The sequence below is a fragment of the Pristiophorus japonicus genome, chromosome 6, assembly GCF_044704955.1.
Source record: "Pristiophorus japonicus isolate sPriJap1 chromosome 6, sPriJap1.hap1, whole genome shotgun sequence".
Lineage (NCBI taxonomy): Eukaryota > Metazoa > Chordata > Chondrichthyes > Pristiophoridae > Pristiophorus > Pristiophorus japonicus.
The window spans coordinates 175758953-175776896 of NC_091982.1; the positions used below are offsets into that span (position 1 = coordinate 175758953).

A 17944-nucleotide genomic window follows, 5' to 3' on the forward strand; every position below is an offset into this window, starting at 1 on the left:
AGGAAACACTTCTCTACACAAAAGGTGGTAGAAGTTTGGAACTCTCCTGACAATTAATGCTAGATCAGTTGTTAATTTAAATCTGAGATTGATAGATTTTTGTTAATCAAAAGTATTAAGAAATATTGGGAAAAGACAGGTATATGGAGTTGGGTTGCAGATCAGCCATGATCTCATTAAATGGCAGAACAGGCTCTAGGGACTAAATGGCCTACTCCTGTTCCTAATTGCCACTTATCAGCCCAAGCCTGAATGTCATCCAGGTCTTGCTGCATGCGGGCATGGACTGCTTTATTATCTGAGGAGTTGCAAATGGCACTGAACACTGAGCAGTAATCAGCGAACAATCCTACTTCTGACAAGATGGAGGGAAGGTCATTGATGAATCAGCTGAAGAGGGTTGGGCCGAGGACACGGCCCTGAGGAACTCCTGGAGTGATGTCCTGGGGCTGTGATGATTAGCCTCCAACAACTACAACAATCTTCCTTGTTCAGCTTTCCCCCCTGATTCCCATTGACTTCAATTTTACTAGGGCTCCTTGATGCCACACTTGGTCAAACGTGGCCTTGATGTCGAGGGCAGTCACTCTCGCCTCACCTCTTGAATTAATCTCTCTCGTCAATGTGTAATCAAGGCTTTAATGAGGTCTGCAGCCAAGTTGTCATTGAATCATAGAAATTTACAGTACGGAAGGAGGCCATTTCGGTCCATTGTGTCCACGCGACCAACCAAGAGCTGTCCAGCCTTTCATCCATAGCCCTGTAGGTTATGGCACTTCAGGTGCACATCCAAGTACCCTTTAAATATGGGGAGGCTTCCTGCCTCTACCACCCTTTCAGGCAGTGAGTTCTCGATCCCCATCACCCTCTGAATGAAGACATTTCCTCTCAAATCCCCTCTAAACCTCCTACTAAATTCTAACACCCAAGTTATGGCACTCAAAATCTACTTTCTAACTTTCCTAGGTGGATTTCTGGCAAGCTCGTCCAAAAATAATTTTAAAAAAATCCCAACGAGAAAGTAGCAGTCCTTGCCTCCATCTGCATCTGAGGAAGTAATTTACAATGAAAGTACTCCTTTAGTATTTTTTTAATATGTATTCATGCAAAATTAGATCTGATCTTCAGACTTGAGGTGCTGTTTTGAGTTTGCATATTTATACAGAACAATTGCCTGCCTGTTTGGACTTGGCAGAACCTGAATTTTGATAGTAAAAATATGTGTTAATCTTGGGACATTATTTTAGTCAGTGTCTTAAAATCTGAAGGACAATATGGATCTGAAAAGTGACAAAGCTTGCAAAATGGTATATTAGAACTATGTTGAGCTAGCAGTTTGAAAAATGTAGTCATAAGATCTGAACACAGACATATGATTTCGCAAAGTATCACTTTCTTCAAAAAAAAAGTAATGATTCTTGTACAAAATGAGGATTAATATTACAAAGCATTTCTCCACCAAAATACTTATCTTTTTGTATCAGCACATGATATTTAAATGGCAACGCTCCCTCCTGACTTCAGTCTTTTCTCTTGTTGCTGATTATGAATCTCACCAACTTGTCTCCGATTTTTAAATTGGTAGTGGAAACATAAGACTGAATCAAGAGGGAAAACTGCCATTTTAATATTGCAGCACTGGAAGAAGCGAGCAAAGAAATGGGGATAAGAATGAGTGGTGATGGTGTTGCAGGATCCAATGTGTTTTCTGAAATTGCTTTGCTGGAAGGAAATCCTGAGAGAGAGATAATCTGTGCAAAGGATGACCCAAGATTTTAGATCCAAGCAGGGTCATATGTCATTGCATCTGACGAGGGTACATATAAATATCTGGTATGGATACATTTGAAAGCCTCCATTGAAACAGAGAAAATAGGTGCAGGAGTAGGCCATTTGGCCCTTCGAGCCTGCACCACCATTCAATAAGATCATGGCTGATCATTCACCTCAGTACCCCTTTCCTGCTTTCTCTTTAGCCATAAGGGCCATATCTAACTCCCTTTTGAATATATTCAATGAACTGGCATCAACAACTCTCTGCTTTGGGGAATTCCACAGGTTAACAACTCTCTGAGTGAAGAAGTTTCTCCTCATCTCAGTCCTAAATGGCTCACCCCTTATCCTTAGACTGTGTCCCCTGGTTCTGGACTTCCCCAACATCGGGAACATTCTTCCTGCATTTAACCTGTCCAGTCCCATCAGAATTTTATGTTTCTATGAGATCCCCTCTCATCCTTCTAAACTCCAGTGAATACAGGCCCAGTCGATCCAGTCTCTCATCATATGCAAGTCCTGCCATCCAGGGAATCAGTCTGGTGAACCTTCGCTGCACTCCCTCAATAGCAAGAATGTCCTTCCTCGGATTAGGAGACCAAAACTGAACACAGTATTCCAGGTGAGGCCTCACCAAGGTCCTGAACAACTGCAGTAAGACCTCCCTGCTCCTATACTCCAATCCCCTAGCTATGAAGACCCCAATGTACCATTTGCCGCCTTCACCGCCTGCTGTACCTGTATGCCAACTTTCAATGACTGACGTACCATGACACCCAGGTCTCGTTGCACGTCCCCTTTTCCTAATCTGCCGCCATCCAGATAATCTGCCATCTTGTTTTTGCCACCAAGGTGGATAACCTCACATTTATCCACATTATACTGCATCTGCCACGCATTTGCCCACTCACCTAACCTGTCCAAGTTACCCTGCAGCCTTTTAGCGTCCTCCTCACAGCTCCCACAGCCACTCAGCTTAGTGTCATCTGCAAACTTGGAGATATTACACTCAATTCCCTCATCCAAATCATTAATGTATATTGTAAAGAACTGGGGTCCCAGCACTGCGCCTTGCGGCATCCGACTAGTCACTGCCTGCCATTTTGAAAAGGACCCGTTTATCCTGACTCTCTGCTTCCTGTCTGCCAACCAGTTCTCTATCCACGTCAGTACATTACCCCCAATACCATGTGCTTTAATTTTGCACACCAATCTCTTGTATGGGACCTTGTCAAAAGCCTTTTGAAAGTCCAAATACACCACATCCACTGGGTCTCCCTTGTCCACTCTACCAGTTACATCCACAAAAAATTCCAGAAGATTTGTCAAGCAGGACTTCCCTTTCATAAATCCATGCTGACTTGGACCGATCCCGCCACTGCTTTCCAAATATGCTGCTATTTCATCTTTAATAATTGATTCCAACATTTTCCCCACTACTGATGTTAGGCTAACTGGTCTATAATTACCCATTTTCTCTCTCCCTCCTTTCTTAAAAAGTGGCATCACCATTGTGGCCTAACACTCTTTTTGGCCTCTGTTTACCAAATTGGCTTTGTGGGAAATAAGACCACGGTAGGGCATGGGGAAGTTGAGATTATCACTGCAAAAAGCAAAAGTGACCTGGGTTAAACCGTTTAAGTCAGTTGGACTGGCTTTTCACCATTGAATTTTAAGTTTGAATGGGATGCTCAAAGACCGGACTTATGTTGCAACCCTGGCAAAGTGAGAGTAATTTAAATAGGAAAGGGTTTTCCTTCTTGTGGTGGTCCAACGTAATTGTCAAGCTTTTTGAAGGCATCCCTCTCTCCTGTTCAGTATCGTAGATTGGTGCTGCTTAAAAACCAACAATACATGCCTACTGAAACAGCAAATTTTGTTTCCTTCTGGTATCAATACATGAAATGAGCCCAGTATATGTAAGTTAAGGTTTCTGATGGTAATCTGGAGAATGATCATTAGCATCTTTAGAAATTAAGAGGAGAAATGCTCATTTTAACTGCTCACTTCTGCCATGGAGGAGAGACCATCTAGACTCCAGACATAAATGGTACATAGGAGATTATAATTGGCTTTGTGCAAGGATGACAGATTGTGACTGATCTGCTCAAAACTTGATGTGGTCCATCTGAATGGAAAGGATGAACTTGGTGCCTGAAAGGAGGAGCGTGCTTGATGTCATGGATCCTGTTTTGGCACTGTTGATGTTGTACTTTGACAAATCATACTGCCTAACATCGGCTATAACCATTTTAAGGGTATATAAGGTTGAATAAATTAAATGAGAAGTTGGCTGATAAATATAGTTTAATTTGTTGTAAGATTGCATTGACTTTGGGGTATTCAAGCATTTTTAACTACGATTCTTGGCAATGCTTTTTGAACAAAGTTCTTATCCATTTTCACTTTTGTAAAATGGGCAATATGAGGAACAAGAAATAATAATAGAATGCACCAAAATGTATTCCATGTTACACGATGTAATTTAAGCTTTGTATTTTGTGGTAATATATGTTTGAATCCTCAAATGAATCATGCCACAAGATATAGCAGCTGTAATATTGTATCACTAACAATTTGAAACATCTTTAAAGATTATGGAAATGGTTTTGATTTTCAAAGTTGAAAGCAAACTAGTACAGTATGTTAATCTTCAACATACTACACTCATCATACTTGTGTGCAATGATCAGATGCAGACTCCATTCTCCCACTTTACCAAGCTCTTGACCTTGGTTGTCCTGCTTTGCCAATCAGAAGGCAGACACACAGGAAAGAAAAATTAGAGCATATACAGCGGGTTTGTGGTCCATGGAGGGAAAGAGGGGGAGTTAGAGGGCAACATATCCTCCAAACAAACTATTAAAAACGCTTGCATGCCAACCTAGGCAAAGAACATAACACAAGCTGACCAACTGCTTCCAAAGTGCTGACAAAGTTGTTTTTTAAAAACAAAAACCTCAAAAAAACCTGTGACATGAGAACAAGTAATTTGCAAAATTAAGTGAGTTACAGGCTTTCAACCTATGTTGTCGGTATCCCCAATATGATTTCACTTCAAAAACAGTCAGGAAGCATCTGTATAGAAATAATCCATTCTGATGAAGGGCTATGCCTGAAATGTCAATTTTTAAGGCGGAGATAGACAGATTTTTGAGCGATTTAAGGGAATAAAGGGTTATGGGGTGTGGGCAGGGAAGTGGAGCTGAGTCCATGATCAGATCAGCCATGATCTTATTAAATAGCGGAGCAGGTTTGAGGGGCCAAATGGCCTACTCCTAGTTCTTATGTTCCTTTCTTTACAGATGCTGCTTGACTTGCTGAGTGTTTCTAGCATTTTCTGTTCTTTCCAGCATCTGCTGTATTTAGTTTTTTTATGCCTTCACTTACGTTGGAGGGAAGCAGTTGGACTGAAGTTTGAAGGGGAATGCAAATGTCCAAGGCACCAGATTTATTTTCTCAAAGTCAAGGTGTATGCCATCCAGAATAGTTGGGTACATTGTTCTTTTAAGAAGGAAATAATAATATTAAGTATTATTTACATCTATTGTATTATTAACATTTTGGAATTTTAAACTTCTTTCTCTCTTAGTAGTGATAGATTATCTACGGTTTTAAAAAAAAATAAAGGCACAATGGCAAATAAATTTTTCGAACCAAATTTTATTTGACAATAGGACTCTAGGCAGAAAATTAATTATATATACTTCATTCAAATACTGATCCTATTCCTATCTCCTAGTCTTGCATATATGGTGGTATGGGCATTGCTCCCTTCAGATAATTTTGAACTTTAAAAAAAAAAGAAAATGGTAGACAGATTTTTGTCTTTGGAAAAAAAATGGCATTTCAATTTTCAGCAGACTGACCAGACTCAGTTTTCCCAAAAGCCATGCCTGATCCCCATTGACTTTTCCAGATTGCTCCCAAATGCTGACCTTCCATGTTAAAATCCAGGTAGTTGGTATGGTGAAAACGGACCATTGACTTGCATGATAAATTATTAATTTGAAGTGCAATGAGCTTGATTTATGCTCTACCAGATTTTAGAATCTTGGATGCAAATTGCTTGGTAGTTTATTGGTTGCCAACAGTAGTATGACAAAGTACATTTCAGTATCCTGTATGCACCTTCAAAGAATGTGAACTGAGGGGAATTGCAAAATATCCCTTGATCTAGATCCTACATTTGTAGAGAATCCACAGAGCATATAGTTAATGAATCTTCCCCTTTTTCGTGCAGACATTCAGCTTTTGCAGTACCATTCATGTGGCAGCCTGAACAGCTGATTTGGAGCTAGTTAACATTGCCCCATAATCAACCATGTGTGCTTTAGTGCATCTGAAATAGCTCTTTTCCAGGCCTGTCAATTTACAGTATGAATTGTCTCCTCTGATGACCACCCCTATAGTCTGCTGATGAATTCATCAAGCAGAGCCCACTCTTCCTGGCAGTGAACTTCCAATGCCACAGGTCCCAATTGCCAACTTTGTATACTGGAAGCAGGAATCTTTGCAAGAATAGATGTTCCTGCCTCCAGTATACAGAGCTGGCAATCTAGTGAAAAAAGAGAAGTGGGACCTGTCTATATGTGCATATAACAGTGACTACACTTCAAAAGTAAATGACCTCCTTAGTCATGGGCACATCTGTTTTCAAAATTGAAGCATAAACTTTAGATAAACACTACACCGCACTTTCACTTGACTGTACTAATACAGAACAAATCATTGTCCTATTTATATCTGGCTGCAAGCCGCATTGTTTATCATGATCTAATGATCTGACTTGAATGGAGCTTAGATTTGTAATTGATTATCTCCTTTTGTGATCGATCAAAGTGGATTAAGAATGTGGTACTAATAGAACTAACTTCACAATACAAGAAATCATTAGCTTATTAAAATCTTGACAATCCAGTTGACTTTATTTCCATATATCTTAAATGCTAAGTCATATGTAATAGACTGCTATTTCATTGTAAATTCCAGTTTTAAATAATTTGTTTTTGTTTTAGGCATTTGTTAAAGATGTGTTTGAAGATTCACTTGCCATTACCTTTGAGAACAAGTAAGTATTTTCTAGTCAAGTGATAGACTTAACTTTAAATACCTACATCAAAGAACTACTGGCAATTTTAGGTCTCTTATCCATGTTTGTTTTCTAGCAGTATTGCCTTGAACCCACGCGTATAATTACTGCTGCCGAATGAGTCTCCATTCTGTTACCTCTTCCCCTCTCACTCCTCTCCCTCCATTGCTCCTTCACCAGAAGTACAGCTAAAATGTTTGGACAGAATAAATATTTATTTGATGCTACTCTGCTCGACTTTTGCAAAATATTTCAAAAGTGCTGTTAAATGTTAAGACCCTGCTTGCGTAACACTTCCTTATTGCAGTTTTTGGCTAACTTGCTTTATGTACCTTTTCAATGGTTTATGTAACTGCCTGTTAAATCTGTGGTTTCATATATTTCAATGTTTTCTTTCTAGATGGAGGAAATTTCAGATATTGGAAAATATACTTGTTTTAGATGCTATTCTTTCAATTTTATATTAACATTTATTTTTCTGACAAACTGTTTTTCCTTTAATAGTTGGCAACCGGCACGTCAGATTCCTTTCTGTGATGTGCGATTACCACCCCCTTCTGATCTCAAAAAGGAGATCACCGAAGGGGATGAAGTTGAGGTGAGTTTATAATAATTAAGTCACATACAGTAAACACAACACACACAGGCCCCAAGTTTCCACACGCGGCAAAACAGGCGCCCCTCTGAGCTGGGCGCCCGTTTTTCGCGCCGAAAATGGCGCCTGAAAAAAAAACCGCGCTATTCTCGAGCGCTTTGCAGCTCAATGTCTGCTTGGCGCGGCGCACGGGGCGGAGCCTATCACTTGCGCCGATTTTGTAAGTAGGAGGGGGCGGGTACAATTTAAATGAGTTTTTTTTCGTGCCGGCAACCCTGCGCGTTGGAGCGTTCGCGCACACGCAGTCTGAAGTAAACATTGGCACTCGGCCATTTTAAAAAATGCTGCAGAAAAAGTGAAAATTTGTTTATTGAACCCTTGCAAAGGCTTGCATTTTAATTTTCTTGATATTTCTGTGTGTGAGGGAGTGCATTCTGTAATTAAAGATAGACTGTGATAAACGGGACACACGCACTTGTTTGAGACTATTCAAATTCTTTGTAGCTGTTCAATTTTTAACATTTTTTAATAAAACCACATTGCCCTTCCATGATCAGCACTGAGGCTTCTTGCAGCTTTCTCCCCCTGCCGTCTGTCGGGCCCGACGGCAAACGGCTGCCTCAAGCACTGAGGCTTCTTGCAGCTTTCGCCCTCCCCTCCCCCCCCCCCGCCGTTGGTCGGGCCCGACGGCAAACGGCTGCCTGAAAGGCCTGCCTGAAGCACTTTCTCACAGGTAGGAACATGGTTTATTTAATCTTTTCTTTGCTTATAAATTTTTATTCAGGTTGGATTTATTTGTATAAGTATAACTAAGGATTTATTGTAGAATTTAATGACTTCCCTTTTTCCCCCCCCCCACCCCACCCACCTCGTTCCCGACGCCTAATTTGTAACCTGCGCCTGATTTTTTAATGTGTAGACAAGGTTTTTTCAAGCCTACAAAAATCTTCACTTGCTCCATTCTAAGTTAGTTTGGAGTACGTTTTCACTGTGGAAACTTTGAAATCAGGTGTCAGTGGCTGGACACGCCCCCTTTTGAAGAAAAAATTCTGTTCCAAAGTGGAACTGTTCTACCTGACTAGAACTGCAGAAAACTTAAATGTGGAGAATTCCGATTTCTAAGATACTCCGTTCTCCACCAGTTGCTCCTAAAAAATCAGGAGCAAATCATGTGGAAACTTGGGGCCACAGCAACCAATTTTGACAGTCCTATTCAAATTCAACATTTTCTATGTTTTGTCTACAAAATGCATTCCTTCATAAATTAGCTTATAGATGCGAGTGAATTTAGAAGCGTTGAGCTTAATTCAGCAATGTGTTGCTTAAAATTATTAGCGTGTTAAGAGCGCGGGAATGGGCGCTCAAGAATCTTTTTCTAGCCACCTTTTTAATTCATTTTGTGAGTATCTTACATTTGTGTGTCCTGACCATGGCACTGTGTATACTCTGTGCTTTCTGGAATATAGTCCAAATATTGTTTATCTCTACTCACTATGACTGTTTTAAATATGGTGAATGTCGAATCTAACACCCGAAGTCTGAACTTCCCCATTGGTAAGTTCAGTCCTATCCATGAAGTATATGTGCGTCCTAATTTTATTTTCAATACGCATCTGTTTGTATTGAACTTTAATTTGCCACTGGTGAATAACTTGGCTGCATTCTCTGAATCCACAATCATTTCTTCACTTCCTGGCCCCCAAATAAAGTTTGGTGCTGTCTGCTAATTTAGCTACCTTGCACTGAGGTTATTAATATAAATCAGAAGTAGAAATGGTCCCAGCATGGATCTCCTGAGGAAGGCATCTCATTTGAAATACCCCTCTCATAAGCTGATTCACCCACCCCAAAAAAACTTCCTTGCTCCCTTTATAACTACATTCTGCTTTCTCTCCTTTCGCTAGTTGCTAATCCATGTTCGTGTCTTGCCTTTGATGCCCATTCACCTTAGGTTGTAAAGGAATTTCACACACAAGTTTATAAAATACCTTTCAGAACTCTAGGTACAATATATCATATGACTTCCTCACACATATCATGTCTGGGATGTCACTGCCTCAAAAATACCATGAAGTTGATCAGGTAGGATCTACTTCTAAAGCTGCTTATCTGTCGTTTAGGATGGTTTGGCCCAATAGAAATCGCTGACAATGACACCATTTCACTTATGTGCACTAATTTTAGTAGAAATCGCCTAACATACAGGTAAATATGCTTCATATGTATATTTACATCAGCTTTCCCTCAATGGTAGAAATCTAGCCTGAGTCAGAAGATTGTGACTTCAAGTTCCACTCAACATTTGAGGACATAATATTGGATGATGTACCAATGCATTACCTGGACAATGCTGCGCTGTTGGAGGTGCCATCTTTTAGATGAGACGTTAAAACCAGTCTGCCCCCTCAAGTGGATCTGAAAAATCCCATGGCACTTATCGAAGAAATGTGGGGAGTTCTGACCAATATCACTTTTTTAAAAAAAAAAGAGAGATTACGTGGTCATCTCATTGATGCTTGTGGGACTTTGTGCAAATTGGCTGCTGCATCTCCTTACATTACAACATTGACTACACTTCAAAAGTACTTCATTGGCTGTAACATCCTTTGGTACGTCCTGAGGTCGTGAAAAGCGCTGCATAAATGCATTTTTTTTTCTTGCCACTATTGAGTAACCAAGGAAGTTAAGTACTCATAGCAATCAAACCATCTGCACACTCTTGCTTTTCAATGTAACATTTTACCAATAAATTAACAAAAAGGTTCAAGAACAAATGTGTATGCTGTGCAAAAATGAGTGGCGATCACATGGCTAACTCTGGTATCTAATACTCCTTTTTAAAATTCAGAAATGCAATTAGCCAGATAAGCACTGGCTTAGGATGTTATTATGCAAATTCCATTAGTTTTACAATGAGTCCATAGTTGCAAGGCATCTGTATTGTGCTATTGTCCTTCTTGAATATGGGAGCTGCATTTTTCTGTGTTCGTCAGAACCTCCTCATTAAGTTAATTGAAAATGACCAGGTGCTTCACAAATCTCCTTGCTTGACTCTCTTAGCACCTTTGAATCAGTTCGTCCAATGAAAGGAATTTAATCGTTTCTAGTGCCTCAAGTGTATCTAGAACTTTGCTTTGTTCACTCTTGGCTACTTTTTTGTATAATCTATTTGGCAAAATGGTCACACCCTCTCTTCCTCAAAGCTTTGTAAATCTTTCCTTTTTCACACCCCTCTTAATTTCCCTATTGATCTATTCCAGAGCACTTTTGGTTACTTTACTCCTGCTACACTTGAGTATGTGCTTGTCCTGAATACCGTGCATAATGTTTCTGGAGGATATCCATTTAATCTTGAGCAGCACTCATACATTTTATTTTTATCAAACTGCTCTCCACTCTCATAACCCTGAAGTATCAGTACCATCTGAAGTTGTGTACTGGTGCTGGTTAAGTATTTGCAGTATTTCCCAAGTCAAATTGAAAATTTTGCTGTGGTTGGCTTTTTTTTTTAACAAGCCAGTAATTATAACTTTTTCTATCGTCCAAATAGAAGTGTATGACAGCCCCTTAGTATTTGGAAAGATACTGACTGGATTCGACCTGAAATTATGTCTTTTGGGACTTCTGACCTGACATCCTCTTAGTGGCAGTGACAATCATAGATCTAGAGCCCCATGTTGTTTCTGTCGCACACTTGCATATATTATTATTTCTCTAACACGAGATACTAGCCAAATCACTTAGACTTGATTTGTATTTTGTTCATAGCTAATAACTTATACACAAGAGGTCTCCTTTCCTTGCAGTTGATTGCTAACACACCAAAGGGAATTGTGTATTGCTTAAATTCAGGCCTTAAAGTTCCTTTCAGATTATAGAACTTTAGTTCCATGTTAAATCTGCAATACTTGGGTCCAGCTAAAAGTTCATATGAAAAGATGTAATAGTTTGAAATGAGAGGTAGCTCTGGACAATGTCATTCTATTTTGACAGTCTGTCACAAACCTCAAATGTTAAAATTTTTTACTTACTGAATATATCTAGCTAGAAAATGTCATCATGTGACTCTTCAATCCTAGCTTCACTTTGCAGGTATTTTAGATCTAGTACATGGTACTGTGTATTGAGACAGGATTAATGAATAACCTTGTAGTAAAGGGCCCTCCAGGGAGCAGTGATCATACTATGATTGAATTTTATGTTGCTTGTGAAAGTGATTTCGTTAAGTCCGAAACTAAGGTCCTAAACCTGAACAAAGCAAATGACGTAGGTATGAGAGGCGAGTTGGCTAAGGTAGGTTGGGAAACTTGATTTAAAAGATTTGACCGGAGAAAAGCAAACATTTAAATAAATAATTCCTAATTCGCAATGAATATCCATTCCCTTAAGGAATAAAACACCACGGGAAAAATGGTCCAACCATGGCTAATAAGAGAAACTAAACATAGGATTAGATTAAAAGAAGAGGCTTATAATGTTGCCAGAAAGAGTAGTAAGCCTAAGAATTGGGAGGATTTTAGAATTCAGCAAAGGAGGACCTTAGGCAGTCCCCCGGAGTTGAGGATGACTTGCTTCCACACTAATGAGTTATAAGGTGACTGATGAGACCAATGCGGGATCTACAGTATGTGAAATAGGTAGACAGGTGGTGGTTGAAGAGATGGATAGGTGGGGCGCTTGGTTTGTCGCACGACGACCAGAAAATTGATGAAGGGAAAATAAAATGAGTAAACTAGCGAGCGACATAAAAACAGACTGTAAAAGCTTCTATAGGTATGTAAAAAGGAAATGCTTGGCAAAAGTAAATGTGGAGCTGAGACAGGAGAAATTATAATGGGGAATAAGGAAATGGCAAAGAAATTACACAAGTACTTTGTATCTGTCTTCACGGAAGAAGACACAACAAACCTACCTGAAATAGTGGAGAACCAAGGGTCTAGCGAGAATGAGGAACTGAGAAATTAGTATTCGTAAAAAAATAGTACTGGAGAAATTAATGGGACTGAAAGTCAATAAATCCCCTGGACCTGATGGCCAACATCCTAGGGTTTTAAAATAGGTGGCTATAGAGGTGGTCATCTTCCAAAATTCCATAGATTCTAGAACGGTTTCCGCAGATTGGAAGATAACAAATGTAACCACTAGTTATATTAGTAGAAAGGAGGGAGAGAGCAAACTGGGAACTACAGACCAGTTAGCCTAAAAGTGGTAAGGAAAATGCTAGAATCTCTTAAGGATGTGGTAACAGGGCAGTTAGAAAATAATAATAGGATTGGGCAGTGTCAACACGGATTTATGAAAGGGAAATCATGTTTGACGTTGAGGTTGTAACTAGCAGATTAGATAAAGGGAAACCAATGGCATTCGATAAGGTGCCACACAAGAGGTTATTAAACAAAATTATAGTTCATGGGATTGGGGGTAGATGGACAGAAAACAGAGAGCAGGAATAAATGGGTCATTTTGGAGTTGGCAGGCTGTAATTAGTGGGGTACCGTAAGGATCAGTGCTTGTGCCTCAGCTTTTCACGATCTATAGGATTTGGATGAGGACCAAATGTAATACTAGGTTTGCTGATTATACAAAGCTAGGTGGGGATGCAAAGAAGCTTCAAGAGGTTATAGACAGGCTCAGTGAGTGGGAAAGAACATGGCAAATGGAATATAGGCCCCAATTTTGCCCAGTACTGGGTGCCGTTTTTTCAGCGGCCAGTGATTTTCTTTTGGCACTGAAGCTCAGTTGAAAGATTCCCCAATCTTGGGGTGCCGGTGTCTACTATCAGCGCCAGAATGTTTGGTGCCATACATTCTAGCGCTGGTGTAACTGTAAAAGAAGGTTGCATGCCATTTCTGGGCATAAGGCCAACTTTCCCCACAAACACAATTTTTCAAACCGGCGCACAGACCTTAGAAGCACCGTAGGAAAACCCTTTACCTGCAGTTACAGAAATCTGCGCTGGCCCGCTCCTATCCCTGGCTGAAGGGACTCCTCATAGATGATTATTAAAGCACAGACAGTAGCCCCTAGCCTAAAGTGTTTGCCAGCAATTTTGGATATTAAATACATTTTGATTAAAGTTAAGAGCGGATAATTTAAGTAAGGGGGAGGGGGGATGGTTATAGTTACAAATTGCATTTTTGATGGAATGTTGGATGTAATAATTAGACCAGCGAAAATACTTCCGTACCTATAAAAATTTTAGTTAACAGCTAAGCGTTCCATCCAGCGAACATTTATCCAGAGCTTCTTCCCGCTGTCATAATGGGGAGGAGGGAGGAAAGTCCAGGCGTTTAAATGGGAAATTTTTATAGATTCAATAATGGCATCCGCTGCTATATAAGCGAATAATGCTAACATTCCACCTAAATAAATTAAAAACAATACTGGAGATGTTAATACGGATTCTTTTCCCTCAATCTGGTTCAGCGAATTCACTGAGTCGAACACCGTTGTCGCTTATAACAAAGCAGACTTTATTAATTGTTTCACCGGCCGGGACTTATCAGAATGAAGGAATGCTCTCCCTATAGAGTGCACCCACTCCCTACGGACAAGTCCTGTTACAATGTAGGTGTGCAATGGTTATACATTTTCAGTACATGATACAATTAGTGACATTCAGTTCAGCCTATCCCCTTATGATCCCTCCTTCCCTTTGTCCACTCATGAGCCGACATCTGGTCTTCCTGGCCCAATTAGGTATGGGCTGTAGTTATGTGTAGCAGCAATTGTTCAACTGTTTTTTTACACAAAGAGCCTTTCAGAGCCTTACCCACCCTTGTTAATGTTTCAAGTTTACTGGTGTGACTTAGCAAGACCTTGAGCCAGTCTGTTATTTGTGCCAATGTTGTAACATTTGCAGTCTGACATTCTTAAGGCTATTCTTCCATGAATCCTTTGTTCAATTCACTGTCTCTATACATTTTCCCACATTCTCAACTTCAGTGTCTCTGTACATTTTCCCACATTCTCAGAGATAAAAAAAGACTCATCATGCCTGACCAACAAACCACATGCAACCACAGCTGCTGCTGCTAATCCTAATGCTGCAAAATAAGGAGAAGGGTTAGCCATCAGTCATTGAAGTTTGGCATGCAGGTACAGCAGGCGGTGAAGAAGGCAAATGGCATGTTGGCCTTCACAGCGAGAGGATTTGAGTATAGGGAGGTCTTACTGCAGTTGTGCAGAGCCTTGGTGAGGTCAAACCTAGAATATTGTGTTCAGTTTTGGTCTCCTAATCTGAGGAAGGACGTTTTTGACTTGAGAGTGCAGCGAAGGTTTACCAGACTGATTCCAGGGATGACAGGACTGACATAAGAGGAGACTGGATCAACTGGGCTTGTATCCACTGGAGTTTAGAAGAATGAGAGGGGATCTCATAGAAACATATAAAATTCTGACGGGATTGGACAGGTTAGAGGCAGGAAGAATGTTCCTGTGCTGGGGAGTTTCAGAACCAGGGGTCACAGTCTTGAGAATAAGGGGTAAGCCATTTAGGACCGAGATGAGGAGAAACTTCTTCACTCAGAGTGGTTAACCTGTGGAATTCTCTACCGCAGAAAGTTGTTGAGGTCAGTTCGTTAGATTATATTCAAAATGGAGTTGGATATGGCCAAAGGGATCAAGGGGTATGGAGCGAAAGCAGGAAAGGGGTACTGAGGTTGAATGATCAGCCATGATCTTATTGAATGGCGATGCAGGCTCGAAGGGCCGAATGGCCTGCTCCTGCACCTAATTTCTATGTTAGATGTTACTGCTATTAATCCCAAAATAAGACCGAGCAATATTACAAACATAAAATAAACCATAATTCTGGTTATGTCTCAAATAAAACAATGTGACTGAGTACTGTAGACTTGAGTAAGTGTGACCTTAGTGTATCTATTCTGACTCCAGAGTGCTGGCACAGCATGGGAGGCCTGCTTTTATGCAGTGCTCCCAAGGGATGCTGGGATCCCTTGGGACTCCAACCGATGTGCCCACTGGTGGCGGTAGAATGCTGTTTACAAGGTGTTGTATACGTAACATCACTTCTCCCCACCCCACAAAAGTCTACAGTACACTTATTTATAGGGTGACAGTCTGGGGCTTTCCACTCCCTAGTCGATCGTCTCGGGACAAACACAGATACAAGTGAGTTGGTTGGGCCTTCGCTGCGCACCTGGCCTTGCTGGGCTGCTGGGGATGATGAGTTCAGCTTCGTGGTCAACCGTGATGTCGGTTGTTACTTTTGTGTTTATAGGAGGGTCGAAGTTGGTGGTGTCCTCTTCAGGTTGCTCGTAGCTGTCTGTGAATCGCAGTTTGGTTTGGTCTAAATGCTTTTTGCAAGTTAGTCCATTTGCGAGTTTGACCTGAAACGCCCTACTCCCTTCTTTGGCTGACAGTGCCAGCAAGCCATTTGGGACCATTTCCATAGTTAAGTACAAATACAGGGTCATTGACTTCAATATCGCATGACAAATTTGCGCGATCATGGTATATGCTTTGTTGATGCCACCTGCCCTTGACATGATCATGGAGATCAGGGTGAACTAGAGAGAACTTTGTTTTGAGTGCCCTTTTCATGAGCCGTTCGGCAGGAGGAACCCCAGTGAGCGAGTGGGGTCTTGTGCAGTAGCTGAGCAGGACTCTGGACAGGTGGGTCTTCCGACATGCGTTTCAAGCTTTGCTTGATGGTTTGGACTGCCTGTTCTGCCTGGCCGTTGGATGCAGGCTTGAATGGGGCAGATGTGACGTGCTTGATCCCATTGCAGGTCATAAATTCCTTGAATTCAGCGCTGGTGAAGCACAGCCCATTGTCGCTGACCAGGACATCAGGCAGGCCGTGCGTGGCAAACATGGCTCGTAGGCTTTCGATGGTGGCAGTGGATGTGCTTACAGGCATTATTACACAAACAATCCATTTTGAATAAGCATCCAAAACAACCAAAAACACTTTGCCTAGAAACAGGCCAGTGAAGTAAATGTGGATCCTAGACCACGGTTTGGAGGGCTATGACCACAAACTTAGCGGTGCCACCCTGGGTGCATTGCTCAGTTGAGAGCAAGTGTTGTATTGGCGCATGCAAGACTCCAAATCTGAGTCGATGCCGGGGCACCACATGTGATCTGGCTATAGTTTTCATCATTACTATGCCTGGGTGGGTATTATGTAGGTTGTGTATGAACGTTTCCCTGCCTTTCTTAGGCAAAACCACGTGATTACCCCACAAAAGACAGTCCGCCTGTATGGACATTTCGTCTATGCACCGCTGGAACGGCTTGATCTCTTCATGCGTCTCCGCTGGACCAGCTCCCATGGAGGACAGTTTTTTTTACAAGGGACAGTGAAGAATCCTGGCTGGTCCAGGTCCTGATCTGGCGGGCTGTAATGGGAGACTTTTCGCTTTCAAATGCATCCATCACCAAGAGAAAGTCTGCAGGCTGTACCATTTCCACCCCAGTGGTGGGCAATGGTAGCCGACGGAGAGCATCAGCGCAGTTCTCTGTGCCTGGCCTGTGGCGAATTACATAATTATATGCAGACAGCGTGAGCGCTCATCTTTGGATGCGAGCAGAGGTATTGGTATTAATACCGTTGCTCCCTCTGAGAATAGCGATGAGCGGCTTATGGTCAGTTTCGAGCTCAAACTTGAGGCCAAACACATACTGATGCATTTTTTTCACCCCCGTAAACGCATGCCAGAGCTGCTTTTTCAATCATGCTGTAGGCCCTTTTGACCTTGGACAAACTCCTGGACGCATAAGCGACCGGTTGCAATGTTCCCGATTCGTTTGCTTGTTGTAACACACACCCGATCCCGTACGAAGACGCATCGCAAGCTAGCACGAAACGTTTACATGCGTCATACAGAACAAGCAGTTTGTTGGAACATAACTGATTTCGGGCTTTCTGAAAAGCTGTCTCTTGTGATTTCCCCCATACCCAGTTATCTCCCTCGTGTAGCAATGTGTGTAGGGATTCTAGCAAGGTGCTTAACCCGGGTAGGAAATAATTGAGTCCCAGGAACGACCGCAGCTCCGTCACGTTGTGTGGTCTCGTCGCGTTCTTGATGGCCTCCGTCTTAACGTCGGTGGGTCTGATGCCATCTGCCGCGATTCTTCTCCCTAAGAACTCGACCTCTGGCGCCAGTAAAACACACTTTGAGCGTTTCAACCCGAGTCCCACATGATCTAGCCGACTTGGAACCTCTTCCAGGTTCTGCAAGTGTTCGATGATGTCCTGACCTATGATCAATATGACGTCCTGGAAAACCATGATGCGTGGAACCGACTTTCGCAGACTCTCCCTTGAAAAATAGCTGCGCCGATCGAATCCCAAATGGGCATCTATTGTAGATGAACAGATCTTTGTGCGTGTTGATGCAGGTGAGGCCTTTCGAAGATTCTGCCAGCTCCTGCGTCATGTGGGCTGAGGTCAGGTCCAACTTGGTGAACGTATTTCCTCCTGCCAGCGTTGCAATTAGGTCGTCTGCCTTGGGTAG

The 17944-nt window shown here is 41.6% G+C and overlaps 1 protein-coding gene across 4 annotated transcripts in view; it reads left to right on the top strand.

The window, feature by feature from the left end:
- The window catches only part of fxr1 (FMR1 autosomal homolog 1), a 109704-nt gene that overhangs the window by 9955 nt on the left and 81805 nt on the right, over positions 1 to 17944 (top strand). For 3 of the 4 annotated variants that reach the window (XM_070883424.1, XM_070883425.1, XM_070883423.1), the window contains exons 2-3: positions 6792 to 6844; positions 7370 to 7463. The exons of the other annotated variant lie outside the window; for it this stretch is intronic. In XM_070883424.1, coding sequence (XP_070739525.1) covers positions 6792 to 6844; positions 7370 to 7463 — 147 coding nt within the window. The remainder of the gene's footprint in view (positions 1 to 6791; positions 6845 to 7369; positions 7464 to 17944) is intronic. 4 annotated transcript variants of the gene reach the window in all.